At 43.6% G+C, this 14,951-nt stretch overlaps 1 protein-coding gene across 2 annotated transcripts in view; it reads left to right on the top strand.

Annotated features, from left to right (window-relative positions):
* afg1lb (AFG1 like ATPase b) overlaps positions 1-14,951 on the top strand; it is a 154,266-nt gene that overhangs the window by 67,134 nt on the left and 72,181 nt on the right. For both annotated transcript variants that reach the window (XM_041187264.1, XM_041187263.1), the window contains exon 6: positions 13,250-13,349. In XM_041187264.1, coding sequence (XP_041043198.1) covers positions 13,250-13,349 — 100 coding nt within the window. The remainder of the gene's footprint in view (positions 1-13,249; positions 13,350-14,951) is intronic.

Below are 14,951 nucleotides of genomic sequence, written 5' to 3'. Positions count from 1 at the left end.
GTTTTCCAAAACGTGTTTCTAATTTTAAAGTCTAAAGTCTAGAAGCAGTATAATAGATGAAGTATTCTTGCTGACTTCAAATTTTCTGCTCAAATCCATTGCTCGTATACATGGAATTAAAACTAAAAAAGAAAGTATGCAAAGATGCAAAATTTAGGGAAAAGGTGCAATGAGCCAAGGATAAAACATGTGGTAAGAGCTACAAATAGGGAGTATGGAAATAAACTTGCAAGTGATATCAAAAACAATCCAATTTTTTAAATTGATATTAAGAAAAAAGTGTGGCCAAGAGCAATGTCTGCTCCTTGACAATATCAATAAAATCAGTTGTCAATAAAAATAAGGAATGATGGACTGTTGATGAATTATTTTGCATCAGTATTTATAGGAGAGGAAGAGATCAGTATGCCAGAAACCCCCAGTGAGATTCAGGAATGGGGACAGGGTGTCACAAAAATTCATGTAAGCAATACTAAGTGAAGAAAATGACACAAAAGTGTGATAAATCGCCAGGACCAGATGGTTTCCATTCCAGAACGCCGCAGATTCAGTTGCATTTATTTGTGCTATGACACTACAAGGATCTCTTCCTACACATGCACATATGCATGTCATTGACAGGCAGCTGCCTGCATTAAAATTAACAAAGACAGTAAAGAAAACACAACACAGTTCTGGTTCCTTAATGGCTCCTCCCCACTTCCTCATGTTCTGCTCCCTCCCACAGCCCTTCATCGCTGTCTGTCTTCTGCAACAGTTGATGGAATGGAAGGAGAAGCAAAGGGAGGGGCAAGGGGCAGCAGGGGATGTTTAAGCGTCATGTCAGAACCATGGCCGGAATTTTCTGTCCCTGTTGGTGTCATGTGGTGAAGAGAGCGGACAATATGGCAAGAAGGCCAAAAATCATTTTTACGCCATTGTGAAACCAGATTGTTAGCTCCACCCTTAAATGGTGGGCTGTCTTTCTTGCCGCTGGATGTTGAGAACCTAACTGCAATGCTATTGTATCTCATCTTGCCTGGAGGGAATCATCCCTCCATGTCAAATTAACCACCCATGTCAGCGGGAAAACATGCTGGCTCAGAACATGTCTTGACAAGTGTGACATGCAGAAGTTGAGACTTACCATTAGGGCCTAGCTCACATCGTGGACATCAAAGGATCAGATGAAGCAGGAGCCCTACAGCTACCAGACCCTAATGAAACACATGCATCATGTGCTGGGTGGACTCATGGACATGGCTCTGCCATGAAGCAGCTAACAGAAAATGGGAGGTCTCTGTTGATGTCTGGGGTCTGTTTAGAGACATCATGGTCTTGGCCATGTGCTGCTACAGATGATTGTCATGGGCAGGGAGAGGAAGGTCCAACTGTGAATGGAAAGGGAAGGTGTACCAGGTTGGGGGGGGGGGGGGGGGGGGGGGGGGGTGATTTTCGGAGGGGGAAAACAAAGGTGTCAGGTGGGGTAATGAGGTTCAGAGGGGACAGCAGAGGGTGTAATGTGACAACTAGGGAAGGAGTCCGGCGGGTTGGGTGGGGGAAAGGAGTAAGGGTGGAGTAGGGAGTAAAAGGAAGGGATTTCCAGCTGAATGTGCAAGGGAGGGGTCTGTGGGTCAATGTCTGCCTCCTGGTGAGCGAACTGAGGGTGGGCATGGTAGGAGGGAATGTTGAGGGAGGGTGGAGTGAGCTGAGGGGGAATGTGTAAAGGTAGCGGTAGAAGGGACGGCAAGAGTGGTTGGTGGGGACTCGGGGAGATCAGTGTGGATGGGGGTGGGATCCGTAGTAAGGTAGGGAATATGCACATTAGCCTGGACATTCTGGAAAGAAAGGGGTTCTGGTTGGTAGGTGACAGTGGGGAGGTGGGGTGGTGGTGGATGTCAACAGTGATGGGGGAAGGAACATGGATATTGGGGGAAAGGAAAGGATGGGGCAGCTGAGAAGAAACCTTACTATGACCATGTTTTTGATATCTAAAAAGTGAGCGGAGCCTCATGTTGGGTGGGCACAGGTACTGCATGGATGTAGAGTCAGTGGGTGGATGGAGATGTAGGTCAGCTCAGATGGACAACTGAAAGAGAAACCCAGCAGGTAGCATTGAAAATGTCCAGGATATTGAAATGAGTGTGATGGAGGAAGGCTCCGTATGAGAGAATGCTTGCACAAGGCTCCAAAAAGTCATGACACACTTGTCCCTTCAGAATCACTTGTGCTCCAGCTGAACTGCTATTGGTGGGGTTGGGGGATGCAGGGGGAGGACTTGCAAAGTCTGTCAAAGAAGCAGAAAGACACCATTGTCCATTACTCAGTGAAAGTGAATATATTTTCATATGAAGTGACAATTTTTTCACTCGTGCAGCCACTTGTGATCAGAAATTTTTAACTTTCCTAGGCCTACCAGTTCTTCTAGGTGCTGCCCTGACATCCACAGGAGGGATAGAGATAGCCTGAATAATGGTTGGCCCTGTTGCCCCTGACTTCAGTGTAGATCCTTTGGAGAGCCAAGGTCTTGTGGGTCCCAGCTTGCTTTGACTGTTCCCCAGTGGGCCAGCTGCTCCCTCTGCAGTGATGGAGGACAAAGTTGAGGGGGGATCACAGGCCAAGGGGATTGAGGGGGAGAGGACAGCCTCAGATTCCTGAGTGGATGACCCTGGGGTGTCAGCTGCCAATCCTCCTCCCTTTGGGTGCCAGACAACCCCAACCTCTCTCCTTGAGGTAAAGGAGCACTTGGAGGGATGTTGAGGTGCCCATTTCCCCCTCATGTTGCCATTACAGGAACTCACCATGGCTACCATGATGGAGTGCAGGTCTGTGCACATCTGTGTTCTGCTGGACCAGGGTCTCCATGGCATCTGCCATCCTTCCCACAGAGGCCTCAATGCATGCACATGTGGGCACCACTTCATCAGACAGCAGGCACCCAGGTTCCTTTGTACACCTATATTTTCTAATTTCTCACCATTTAAGACATACTCTGCACATCTGTTCTCCCTCCAAAGTGGATAATCTCACATTCTTCCACAATTATATTCCTTCTGCCATGTTCTTGCCCACTCATTAAGTCTCTTCAAACCCCCTTGAAACCATTTTGCATCTTCCTCAACATATATTCCCACCTAGCTTTGTGTAATATTTCCAAATTCACAGATTACATTTGTTCCCAACATCCAAATCTTGTATATTGTAAACAGATGGGGCCCAAGTACTGATCCTTGCAGTACCTCACTAGTCTCAGCCTGCCAGTGTGAGAATGACCCATTTATTCCTACTTTGCTTTCTTCCTGTTAACCAACCCTTAATCCATGTCAGTATATTACCTCCTATCCCATGTGCTTGTTAACCAAACTCCTGTGGGGGACTTTGAGAATCTTCTGAAAAGCCAAGTATGTTACATCCACTGACTCCCCTTTATCAATTCTATCCGTAACATCCTCAAAAAACTTCAACAGGTTCGTCAAACATGATTTCCCATTCATAAATCCATGTTGAATATTCCCAATCAGATCATTATCATCTAAATATCCATCCTTTATAATAGATTCTAGCATTTTCCCTACTGATTTAAGGCATACAGGTCTATTGTTCCCTGTTTTCTCTCCCTCCTTTTTTAAATAGTGGGATGACATTTACTACCTTCCATTCTGAGGAACTGTTCCAGAATCTGTAGAATTTTGTAAGATGATCACCAATGCATTCACTATTTCCATGGCTACCTCTTTCAAAACTCTGGAATGTAGAAAGCAATGGAGAGAGTGCAGAACATGTTTACAAGAATGGTTCGAGGGATGAGACACTTCAATTATGAGGAAAGATTGGAGAAGTTGGAACTGTCTTCCTTGTAGAGGAGGCAGCTAAGAGGAGACTTGATAGAAGTTTTCAAAATCATGAGGGGTCTGGACAGAGTAGATGGGCAGAAACTTTTCCCGCTGATAAACGGATTGAGAACCAGAGAACGCAGCTTTAAAGTGTTTTGCAGAAGAAGCAAATGTGAGGTGAGAAAAAACTATTTCTCAGTGAGTAGTTAGGGTTTGGAATGCCTGGAAGTGTGGTGGAGGCAGATTCAATTGAGGCATTGGATGATTATTTAAATAGAAACAATGTGCAGGGTTATGGGGGAAAAAGGCAGGGATTGGTACTAAGTTAAAATGCTCAGAGCCAGTAGACACGATAGGCCAAATGGCCACCTCCTACACCGTAACGATTCTGAGAGAATAACAGGTCCCGGGAACTTATCAACTTCAGTCCCATTAATTTCTCTAATACGACCTTCTTACTAATAATTTCTTATTCTCCTTAGTCCCTTGGATCTCTAATTCTGGGAGACTTTTTGTATCCTCGTCAATGAAAACAGACAAAATAATCATTTAGCTTCTCTCCCATTTCTCTATTCCCCATTATGAATTATCCTGACTCTGCCTGTAATGGACCCAGATTTGTTTTAGCTAAAGATTTCCTTTTTACATACCTTTAGAAGCTTTTGCAGTCTGTTTTTGTTTTTTTGCTAGTTTACATTCGTATTCTATTCTCCCTTTATCAGTTTCTTGGTTCTCCTTTGCTGTATTCCAAAATCCTCCCAATCCTTATGTTTACCAATATTTCTGGCAACTTAATAGGCCTTTTCTTTTAATCTGATACAACCCTTAATTTCCTTTGTTAGCTGCAGTTGACTGACTTTGTGTTTTTGTACCTTGAAGGAACGTGTAATTGCTGTAAACTATGTAATTCTTTAAAGACTGTCATTGCCTGTGTACCATCATACCTTTTGATGTCTTTTCCCAATCCACCTCAGCTAATTTGCCCCTCCTAGCTTCATAATTTCCTTTGGCTTCAGATTGAACTACCTCACTTTCAAAATATATTATGGTCACTCATCCCTAAAAGTTATTTTACAAGATGGTTATTAATTAGCCCTTTCTCATTAAATAATACTAAATCTAAAATAGCCTGTTCTCTAGTTGATTCTTCTACATGCTGTTCCAGAAAACCATCCTTAACACTCCAGAAACTTGTCCTCCTTAGTATTAGTGCTCATTAGATTTACCTCGTCTACATGCAGGTTGAAGTCACTTATGATGATACCATGCTACATGCTACAAGATTCTCTAATGTCCTGATTAATACCCCCATGCCCCACATCACCACTACTGTTGTTGAACAACTACCAATGTTTGTTGTTTCTTAGCTCCACGCAAACAGATTCTGTGTTTTGTTGTTCCAATCTGAGATCCTCCCTTAATGTTCTGATCCCATCCCTTGTTATCAGCGCATCACTACCTCCTTTTCCTTTTTGTCCATCTTTCCCAAATGTCAAATATCCTTTAATATTCAGTTCCCAGTCTTGGTCACCCTATCACCATGTTTCTGTAATGACAATTAGATCATACCATTTACTTCATCTACCTTGTTGTGAATGCAGCATGCATTCAGGTAGAGTTTGTAATTTTGGATGGAATCATCCCAGATTTGCACTAATTGCAGTAGCTGGCAGGTAAAATGGCATTTTACCCGCCGGCCGTGATGGTGGGTTTTCATGCCATATCTTAAACCTGGCGTATTATTTATGCCTTCGAGAAACATGCCATTTCCATGGCAGGCGGGCTCCGATTCACCTGCTATGCCATCACCTCGCCACTGCTTCACTCCAGGCACCACCGTTTAAAGTACAGCTATGCTCACTGCATCCAGCCCATGACTGCAACTAAGCCAAAGGGCTGGAAGACTGTAGCCCTTTGGACACTGTGGAGGCCTGCTGTGATGTTTTCCGTCCTTGTTCTGGCCACAAGAGGGGCAGCAACATTTCCACTATGGCTTGGTGGGCGATGGCAGAGGTGATCAATGCCAGTGTTACACATCCAATGCAGACAGAGGATGAATGATCTCATCCTTGCAGCCAGGGGATGGCAACCATCTTAGCACTCTAAATTCACACACTCAAACCCATCACACATTCACTGGCATCTCACTCACTGCCATCTCATGAGACATCACCCATTCTCTCACATGTACCCTCACATGTCCATCTGGCCTCATCTCAGGCATCACCATTTTGAGGCCACTTGTATGGGCCAACATGTGCCCCTCACACACACCCTGGGTTACAGTCCTTCCAATGTACAGCCCTCATCCTGCAGCCTCCGTCCACTGTACAGAGGCCACCTCTCCCACTTCGCCAAACAAGCCCTAGGAGCCATTGAAAATCCGCCCACATATGGCTGATCTGGTAGCTAGAGACCTACCATGAGCCCCCCTAAAAGTGATGTGGTGCTGTCTATGAAGCCTGGTGCTGCTGACAGTGCTGTCCGGAGCAAGGTAGGCAAACAAACCTTGAAGTGCCGAGCAAAGTGTAGCCCGCCATGTGCACATCGCTTATGTGCTGTTATGAAACACGTCAGAGTGTTTTCCCACTGAAGTGAACAGACGATCCAGCAACCAGGGGTGGGGGGGCCAGTTCTGGCAGGCAGGCTGGCCTAATTATGATGCGCTGATGTTTTGCAACGAGGTTCCTGATGCCCAATGGTGGGGAATGTGGCCCGCCATTGGCCGGCTGAGTGGACGTTTGCTGGCAGGAAACCGATCGCTGGTTTCATGCTGGCAGGAAACCGATCGTGCCATATTGTCTGCTCATGCTACCAAACACGCCCAACACCAGCAGGCACAGAGAATCCCAGCCTTTGTCTTTTAAGATTTATTCCCTATTCTAAACCTAGTTGATGCTCACCTTCATTTTGCCTGCCTACTAATTTCACTTGCTTCTAATTTGAGGTTCTCACCCCACTGAAGCTAGTTTACACCCTCCCCAACAGCCCTAACAAGTCTGAAGATATTAGTCCCCATCCTGTTAAGATGTAACCCATCCATTTTGTACAGGTTTCACCTGCCCCAGAACCAGGCCCAATGCCTCAGAATCTGATGCCCTCCCTCCTACATCAATTCTTCAGCCACATGTTCAATCGCTCAATACCTATGCTCACTAGCACATGATACTGGGCATAATCCTGAGATTACTGCTTTTGAGGCCCTGTGTTTTAATTGCTTCCCAACTCCCTAAAATCTGCTTTCAGGACCTCATCCCTCTTCCTACCCATGTCATTAATACCAATGTGGGCCACAACCTCTGTCTGTTCACCCTCACCCAGAAGGATGTATTGAAGCCACTCCGTTACATCCTTGACCCTGGCACCAGGGAGGCAACACACCATCCTGGAGTCACATTTACAGCTGCAGAGACACTATCTGATTCCTTAACTATCAAATCCACTTCAATATTGTTTTTCCACTCTTCTTCCTCCCATCCTGTGAAGCTGAGCCACCTGTGGTGCCATAGAATTGACTGCTGCTGCACTCCCCAGAGGAACCATTGCCCTCACCATATTCAAAATGGAAAACCAATTAGCAAGGAAGATAGACTCAGTGGTCTCCTGCACTACCTGCCTGGTTCTTAGATTGCCTGGCAGTCACACACTTCCTCTCTGCCTGCACAGTCTTAACCTGTTGTGTAACCACCTCCCAAAATATGCTATCTGCATAGTTCTCTGCCTCATGGATGCACCACAGTGACACCAGCCACTACTTGAGTTCCAAAACCTGGAGCTGAATCTTCTGCAACCTGTGACACTCCCTGCAGATGTGTTCATCTAGGACACATGGTGCATCCAGGACTTCCTACATACCATTGGGTCTGCATTCCACTCAGCTGAGCATAATTCTAAAAGCTATTTATTACAATTAGAATAACTTACCAGTTACTCACCAGTCAGCTTCTTCCCCTTTGCTGAAGTAAGAGCCTACCACTGGACACTTAAAAAAAGGTAGAAAAAGAAAGGAATGCCTTCCTCACCAAACTCTCAGCTTGATACTCTGTGCCCTCACTGTAGATCACATAGCACTGAAGAATCCCTGTTTTTATACTTTCTGAAAAACAACTAATTCAAGCTTCTGGAAACCAGTTTAAGCTAGCCACCTAATTAACTTTCTGCAGCTGCTCTGAGTTTGTATACCCTGTTTAAGACTGAAATAAATGCAACTTCTCTTAACTGAATGAGTAATTTTGAGTTGATTGCTAAATTAAAGAAAATAAACTAGACTTTAGACAGAAATTAACCTTTAAATCTCACTCACTCACCAGATTCAGCTGCAGTTTGCAGGGGGGCACGAGACTCTGCAAAGGAATGTAGATAGGTTCAACGATTGGGCAAAAACTTTGGCAGAAGGAGTATAATGTGGGAAATGTGAGGTTGTCCATTTTGGGAGGAAAAATAGAAAAGAAATATTATTTAAATGGTGAGAGACTACAGAATACTGCGGTACGGAAGGATTTGAGTGTCCTTGCACATGGAGCACAAAGTCACATGCAGGTACAACACATTAATTAGGAAGGCAAATAGAATGTTGGCATTTATTGAGAGGAAAATGGAGTATAAAAGTAGGGAAGCCTTGTAGCAATCATACAGGGTATTGATGAGACCACATCTAGAGAACTACGTACAATTTTGGTCTCTTTATTTAAGGATAGACATACATGATTTGGAGGTGGTTCACTACGTTGATTCCTGGGGTGAAAGGGTTGCCTTGTGAGAAAAGGTTGAGCAGTTTGAGCCCATGCTCATTGGAGTTTAGAGAATGGGAGGTGGTCTTACTGAAACACAAAATTCTGTGGGGACTTGACAGGGTAGATGCTGAGAGGATGTTTCCCTTGTTGGAGTAATGAACTAAGGGGCATAGTTTCAGAATAAGGGGGACGTCTACTTAAGAAGAAGACAAAGAATTTCTTCTTTCAATGGTCGTGAATGTTTGGTATTCTCTACTCCACAGATGGGTCACTGAATATATTCATTGCTGAGAGTGACAGACTTTTGAACTTTGGAGTCAAAGGTCATTGGGAAAAAAGTGGACTTGAGGCCAAGATCAAGTCAGCCATGATCTTACTGAATGGCAGTGCAGTCTTGTGGGCCACATGTTCGAGTCTTGCAACTATTTCATGTGTTCTTCTGATAACACCTGGAGTACTGTGAGCAATTCTCGGCACCAACGTTGGAGGGAGTTCAGTATAGATTTACTAGAATAATACCTGATCTCCAATGGTTAAATTACAAGGAGCAATTGCACATTGGGTTGTATTCACTGAAATTTAGTAGATTAAGAGGTAATTCAAGATATGAAGGGGAATAGATAGTTTTTCTTTAATTCTACTGGTTGGAAGTCTAGGACTAGGAAGCATGGTCTTAAGGGGATGCGGTTGCATAATGATAATGTCACTGGACTAGCGATCAAGAGTCCCAGGCTAATGCTGTGGGAACATGAGCTCAAAACACACCATGGCAGCTTGTGGACTTTGAATTCAATTTATAAATCTGGAATTAAAAGTAATGGTGATTGTCAATTGTTGTAAAAGCCCTTCTAGTTCACTAGTTCGAGAAGGGAAATTTGCCATCCTAACCTCCTGGCCTACCTGTGACCCCAGATCCACAGCAGTGTGGTTGACTCCTAACTGCCCTCTGAAATGGCCTAGCAAGCCACTCGGGTGTGTCAAACTGCTGTTGAAAAGTCAATAAGGAATTAAAGCAGAGGGATCACTGGGCATTGATCTGGGCACTGGAAATCACAATGGCTTACCCAGCACTATTGACCCTGCAAAGTCCTCCTTGCTAACATCTGGGAGGCTTGTGCTAAAATTGGGAGAGCTGTCCAACAGACTAGTCAAGCAACAGCCATACTCATGGAATCTTACCTTACAGATAATGTTCCAGACATCACTGGCAAGGCAGAAGTGGCGGCACAGTTGTATACAGTCGGGAGGGGGTTGCCCTGATAGTGCTCAACATTGACTCCTGACCCCATGAAGTTTCATGGCATCAGGTCAAGCATGAGCATGGATTACCACCCACTAACCTCAACTGACAAATCAGTATTCCTCCATATTGAAAGAAGTTGGAAGAAGCACAGAGGGTGGCAAAGGAATTGAATGTTCTCTGGTTGGGAGACTTCAATGTCCATCACCAAGAATGGCTCAGTAGCACTATTATGGACCAAGCTAGCTGAGTCCTAAAGGACATAGCTGCTAGACTGGGTCTGCGGCAGGTGGTGAGGCAACAAACAAGAGGGAAAAACCTACTTGACCTCGTCCGCACCAGTCTGCATCTTGCAGATGCATCTGTCCATGACCGATTTCCACTACACGTTCCTTGTGGAAATGATCTTAACATGGAGGGAACACTACATTGTATTGTATGGCAATACCACCATGCTAAATGGGATAGATTTTCAATAGACCTAGCAACTCAAACTGGGCATCCATGAGGCGCTATGGGCCATCAACAGCAACAATCTCCAACCACAATCTGTAACCTCATGGCCCAACACATTCCCTACTCTAGCATTACCATCGAGCTGGAGATTAACCCTGGTTCAATGAAGAATGCAGGAGGGTATACCTAAAAGTGAGGTGTCTTAAAAGCAAAACACTGCAAATGCTGGAAATCTGAAACAAAAACAAAATTGCTGGAAAAACTCAGCGGGTCTAACAGCATCTGTGGAGAGAAAAACAGAGTTAACGTTTTGAGTCCATATGACTTCTTCAGAGCAGAAGTGTCAACCTGGTGAAGCTACAGCGCAGAACCACTTGCAAACTGGACCACTCAGCTCCTGACCTCATTACAGCCTTAATCCAAACATGGAAAAAAGAGCTGAACTCCAGAGGTGAGATCAAAGTGATTGCCCTTGACCAAGTGTGGCATCAAGGAGCCCTAGCAAGACTGGAATCAATGGGAATCAGGGGGAAAACTCTCCACTGGTTGGAGTCATACCTAGCACAAAGGAAGATGGCTGTAGTTATTCGAGGTCAATCATTTCACTCCCAGGACATCACTGCAGGAGTTCCTCAGGGTTGTGTCCTAAGTGCAACTATCTTCAGCTGCTTCATCAATGACCTTCCCTCCATCATAGGGTCAGAACTTGGGGTGTTCACTTATGATTGTGCAATGTTCAGCACCATTCACAGCTTCTCAGATGCTGAAGCAGTCCATGTCCAAATGCAGCAAGACCTGGACAATATTCAAGCTTTGGGCTGATAAGTGGCAAGTAACATTTGCACCAATCAAGTGCCAGGCAATGACTATCTCCAACAAGAGAGAGAATCTAACCATCTGGGGGGGTAACCATTGACCAGAAACTGAACTGGACTAACCATGTAAATGCTGTGGCTACGAGAACAAGTCAGAGGCTGGGAATTCTGCAGAGAGAAGCTCACCACCTGATTTCCCAAAGCCTGTCCACCATCTACAAGGTGCAAGTCAGGAGTGTAATGGAATACTCTCCACTTTCCTAGATGAGTGCAGCTCCAACAAACCTCAAGGAGCTCGACACTGTCCAGGACAAAGCAGCCCACTTGATTGGCACTCCAGCCACTACCTTCAACATCCACTCCTTCCACCACCAACACATATTGGTGGCTGTGTCTATCATCTACAAGATGCACTGCAGCAACTTGCCAAAGCTCCTTCGACAGCACCTTCCAACCCCCTGATCTATACCACCTAGAACGACAAGGGCAGCTGATGCATGGGAACACCACCACCTGCAAGTTCCCTTCCAAACCACACACGATCCTGATATGGAACTAATGGAACTATACCACCGTTCCTTCACTGTTGCTGGTTCAAAATCCTGGAACCCTCTCCCTAACAGCATTGTAGATGTTCTGACAACAAATGGACTGCAGTGGTTCAAGAAGGCGGTTCACCACCACCTTCCCAAGGGCAGTTAGGGATGGGTAATGAATGCTGGCCTAGCCAGTGACGCCCACCCTGTGAAAAAATTATAAAAAGACCCAGATCGTTCAGGAGTGAAATTAGGAAAGACTTCTAAACATAAAGGATAATATAAGTTTGGAACTCTCTTGTGCAAATGACAATTAATGCTAGATCAGTTTTAAATTTTAATCTGAGATTGACAGAATTTTGTTATCCAAAATTATTAAGAGAGATGGGACAAAGGCAGGTAAATGAAGTTATGTTGCAGATCAGCCATGATGCCATTATACGGCACAAAAGGCCCAAGAGCCAAAAGCCGCCCTCCTGTTCCTACATTCTCATTGGCTTTCCTTTTTGCAGTAGAGCATGACTGGTAGCAGTGGCCAGGCAGAACAGGGCAAGCTGCTAGAAGATGATTGAGACGGAGGTGAGGCAGGAGGGTATGAAAGGCTTTCAACAGGGAGCTGTTTCTGTTCAGGCTTCTTCTACCTGTTTATCATTGAGATTCAATGTGTAGACATCTGTGCCTCAATAATGCAGCAGGTGGCAGATGAAAAGTCATCGACCATCTTTCTCCCTCCACTGATACTGCAAGACCTGCTGAGGTTTTTTCAGTACTTTCTGTTTTTACTTGTATTTAAAAGTGGTAGAAAGTAACAGCAGAACAAACTGATTCCCAACATGCTTCCTATTCATTTACAACTCAAACAATTTAAAATTGAAGTTCCAATGAGTTATTTGTCCTACTAGAATTTTGGACACTTTTTCATATTATCTCAGGGTGTGTCCCTCTGTGGTGTCTCATTTTGCGAGTTGGAAAAGCTACCTTAGTCATGGAGAAAATGAAGTATTTTAATTAAGAATCCAGCCAAATTATTTTTGTATAAATAGAATATGTGAGGACTCAGGATTTTTCGAAAATATATTATTGAGCTTCAAAAGTGCAAACATTTTTTTCAATTTTTGTATTCAAAAACTTTGAAAAGTTTTTGAGAATTTTCAATTTTCTAGTTGTTTGAGTTCATTTTAAATTCCTTTTTTAGTAACTGTGGCCAATATGGATATTTTAATTTACTGTACACTGTGTTATGTTCACGGGAACAATGAACCATTTTGCAGTCAACTGGGTAGTTCATAATTCAGATTCCACAGTATTGATATTGTGATCAGCTTTACTTGTTCATGATTGAACACGCATGATTTATATAGCCCATATTACTGCATTCAATTTTATAATGCATAATTCATATTTGCTGTGTTAATTACTGGTTCTCATTTTATATATGTTTCAACAGGTTTCATTTTTAATCTTTCAATTGTTGATAGCACAGAAGCTTTTGAGCATCCTTTATGAAATAACTAATTCAGTAATGAAAAGTTAGTTTGTGCCTGAAAGACTTAAATTTGTCCTGTTACATTTGAAAATAGGATGCTTCATATCCAGTTACATATGTAAAAGTGAATCGAGATCACAATAAATTATAGCTTTATTTCTATTTTGTAAGGTCACAGATATTGCTGATGCCATGATACTGAAGCAGCTTTTTGAAAATCTATTTCAAAATGGTGTTATTGTTGTTGCCACATCCAACAGACCACCTGAAGGTAAGACCAAAATGAAATTGTTTAAATGATTATAGTAATCTTAGTATCACTGTCGTTGAGTATTAATGCACACATTAACAAATACATTAAGCATAGATTTGATTCCATCATGCTGTTCTGTTGTAATCTTGTGATTTAATGAGGGGAGAGGGGTGCTGAACGTTGGCAGGCTGCTTGTCAAAGGTGAGTTGGGGAGGACGGGAGGGAAAATCGGAGGGAGTTCCCCAGGCAGACTTGTATCTGAATAGCATTCAAGAGCTGTTAAGACTTCCTCCCACATATAAACTTTAGCCAACCTTGGTGAACAAGTTTCATAAAATTTTGGCAACATGTCTCAATTTATGGACATAGAGCTTTAAGAGTAATTTAACTCTAGGAAGTATAATTCTGGGAATCCCTGCGTGCCTTAATTATTGGAGCACCTGCACCTGTGATAGAATTGATGGTCAGCATTCCAAGAGTTGCTCCAATGAAAGACAATCAGTTCTGGCCCTAAATATTTTAATGAAGTATTTGCAGGAAATTGTTAGGACCTGGAGTCTTGGCTTTCTGTATGGTCTTAATGGCTTGTAGATGTATCAGCATAATCCAGCCCTGAAGGAGGCTGTGTATTTAAACTATGTAATCTGGTGTCCATGTATTAGCTCTACTTAACAATGGCTTTTCAAGGCACTTTTAAAAATGTACATATTTATTATCCAATTTAAAGCTCCAGTTACAAAGCCAGATCTCTTCCCAATCCGCAGCCGCCCTTGTGCCAGACTTAATTCTGCTGTGCAGTCTCCATTCTCTTCTGCTCTGCATCACTGTTCATGGCTCCTCCTACTCTGCAGCTACTTCCAGCTAGCGCTCTTGTCCTCCTTTCTTGAACATGGTGACTTCATTGTTAGCATACAGTTGCACAAGTGTTGATGGTCCTTCAGTGCCTTGCCTCAAGTACCCATTAATCGTGTGCGATGGACAGCGAATCTTGGCAGGCTACTAAACAGTGTAGGCCATTGCAGCTGATCCTGTTGCCCTGATACCACAGAACCACACTTTGAGCAGGATGTACTGGGCAACAACTGGGACAGAACTTGTTTTTTTTCCCTTGTGATGTAACTTGAACCATGTATTTTAAAGCATTGTAAAAATTAATGTATCATCCATTTTTAGTGAAGCTACTGGCAAATACTTATGTCCATGAAAATTTAATAGTTAGAATTTTCTTCCTTTTTCTACCTAGTTTCTCTCTTCTTGTGAGGATGGTGATTCCTTGCTGGCATAAATCCTACAAATGCTATTCCTCATACTTAAGTATTACAGGCTATTTCCCCGCAGTGGATACCGCAGATGAGAGCAATCCAATCCTCACCAGACATTCGCACTTTCCAGCAGGGGATGATGGATATTCTAGTAGGAATCCTGGCTAATTTTCTGCTGTTCTCCCCTTTCTCCCAGCCATCACCACCACCACTAGCATCCCCCCCACTCCCCACCCCAAAAAAAATTATAGCACTAAGGCCAATCACGCTTCAGAATGAGATTAATGAAGCAGGTATTAGGCATTAAACATGAGACCAGGGTTTGAGCTTGGTTCATGGATTTCTTAAGGGAAAATTG

Source organism: Carcharodon carcharias, chromosome 5 (assembly GCF_017639515.1).
Source record: "Carcharodon carcharias isolate sCarCar2 chromosome 5, sCarCar2.pri, whole genome shotgun sequence".
NCBI lineage: Eukaryota > Metazoa > Chordata > Chondrichthyes > Lamniformes > Lamnidae > Carcharodon > Carcharodon carcharias.
Note: the sequence above shows the minus strand (reverse complement) of the source record. Positions and strands in the feature narration are given on the sequence as shown.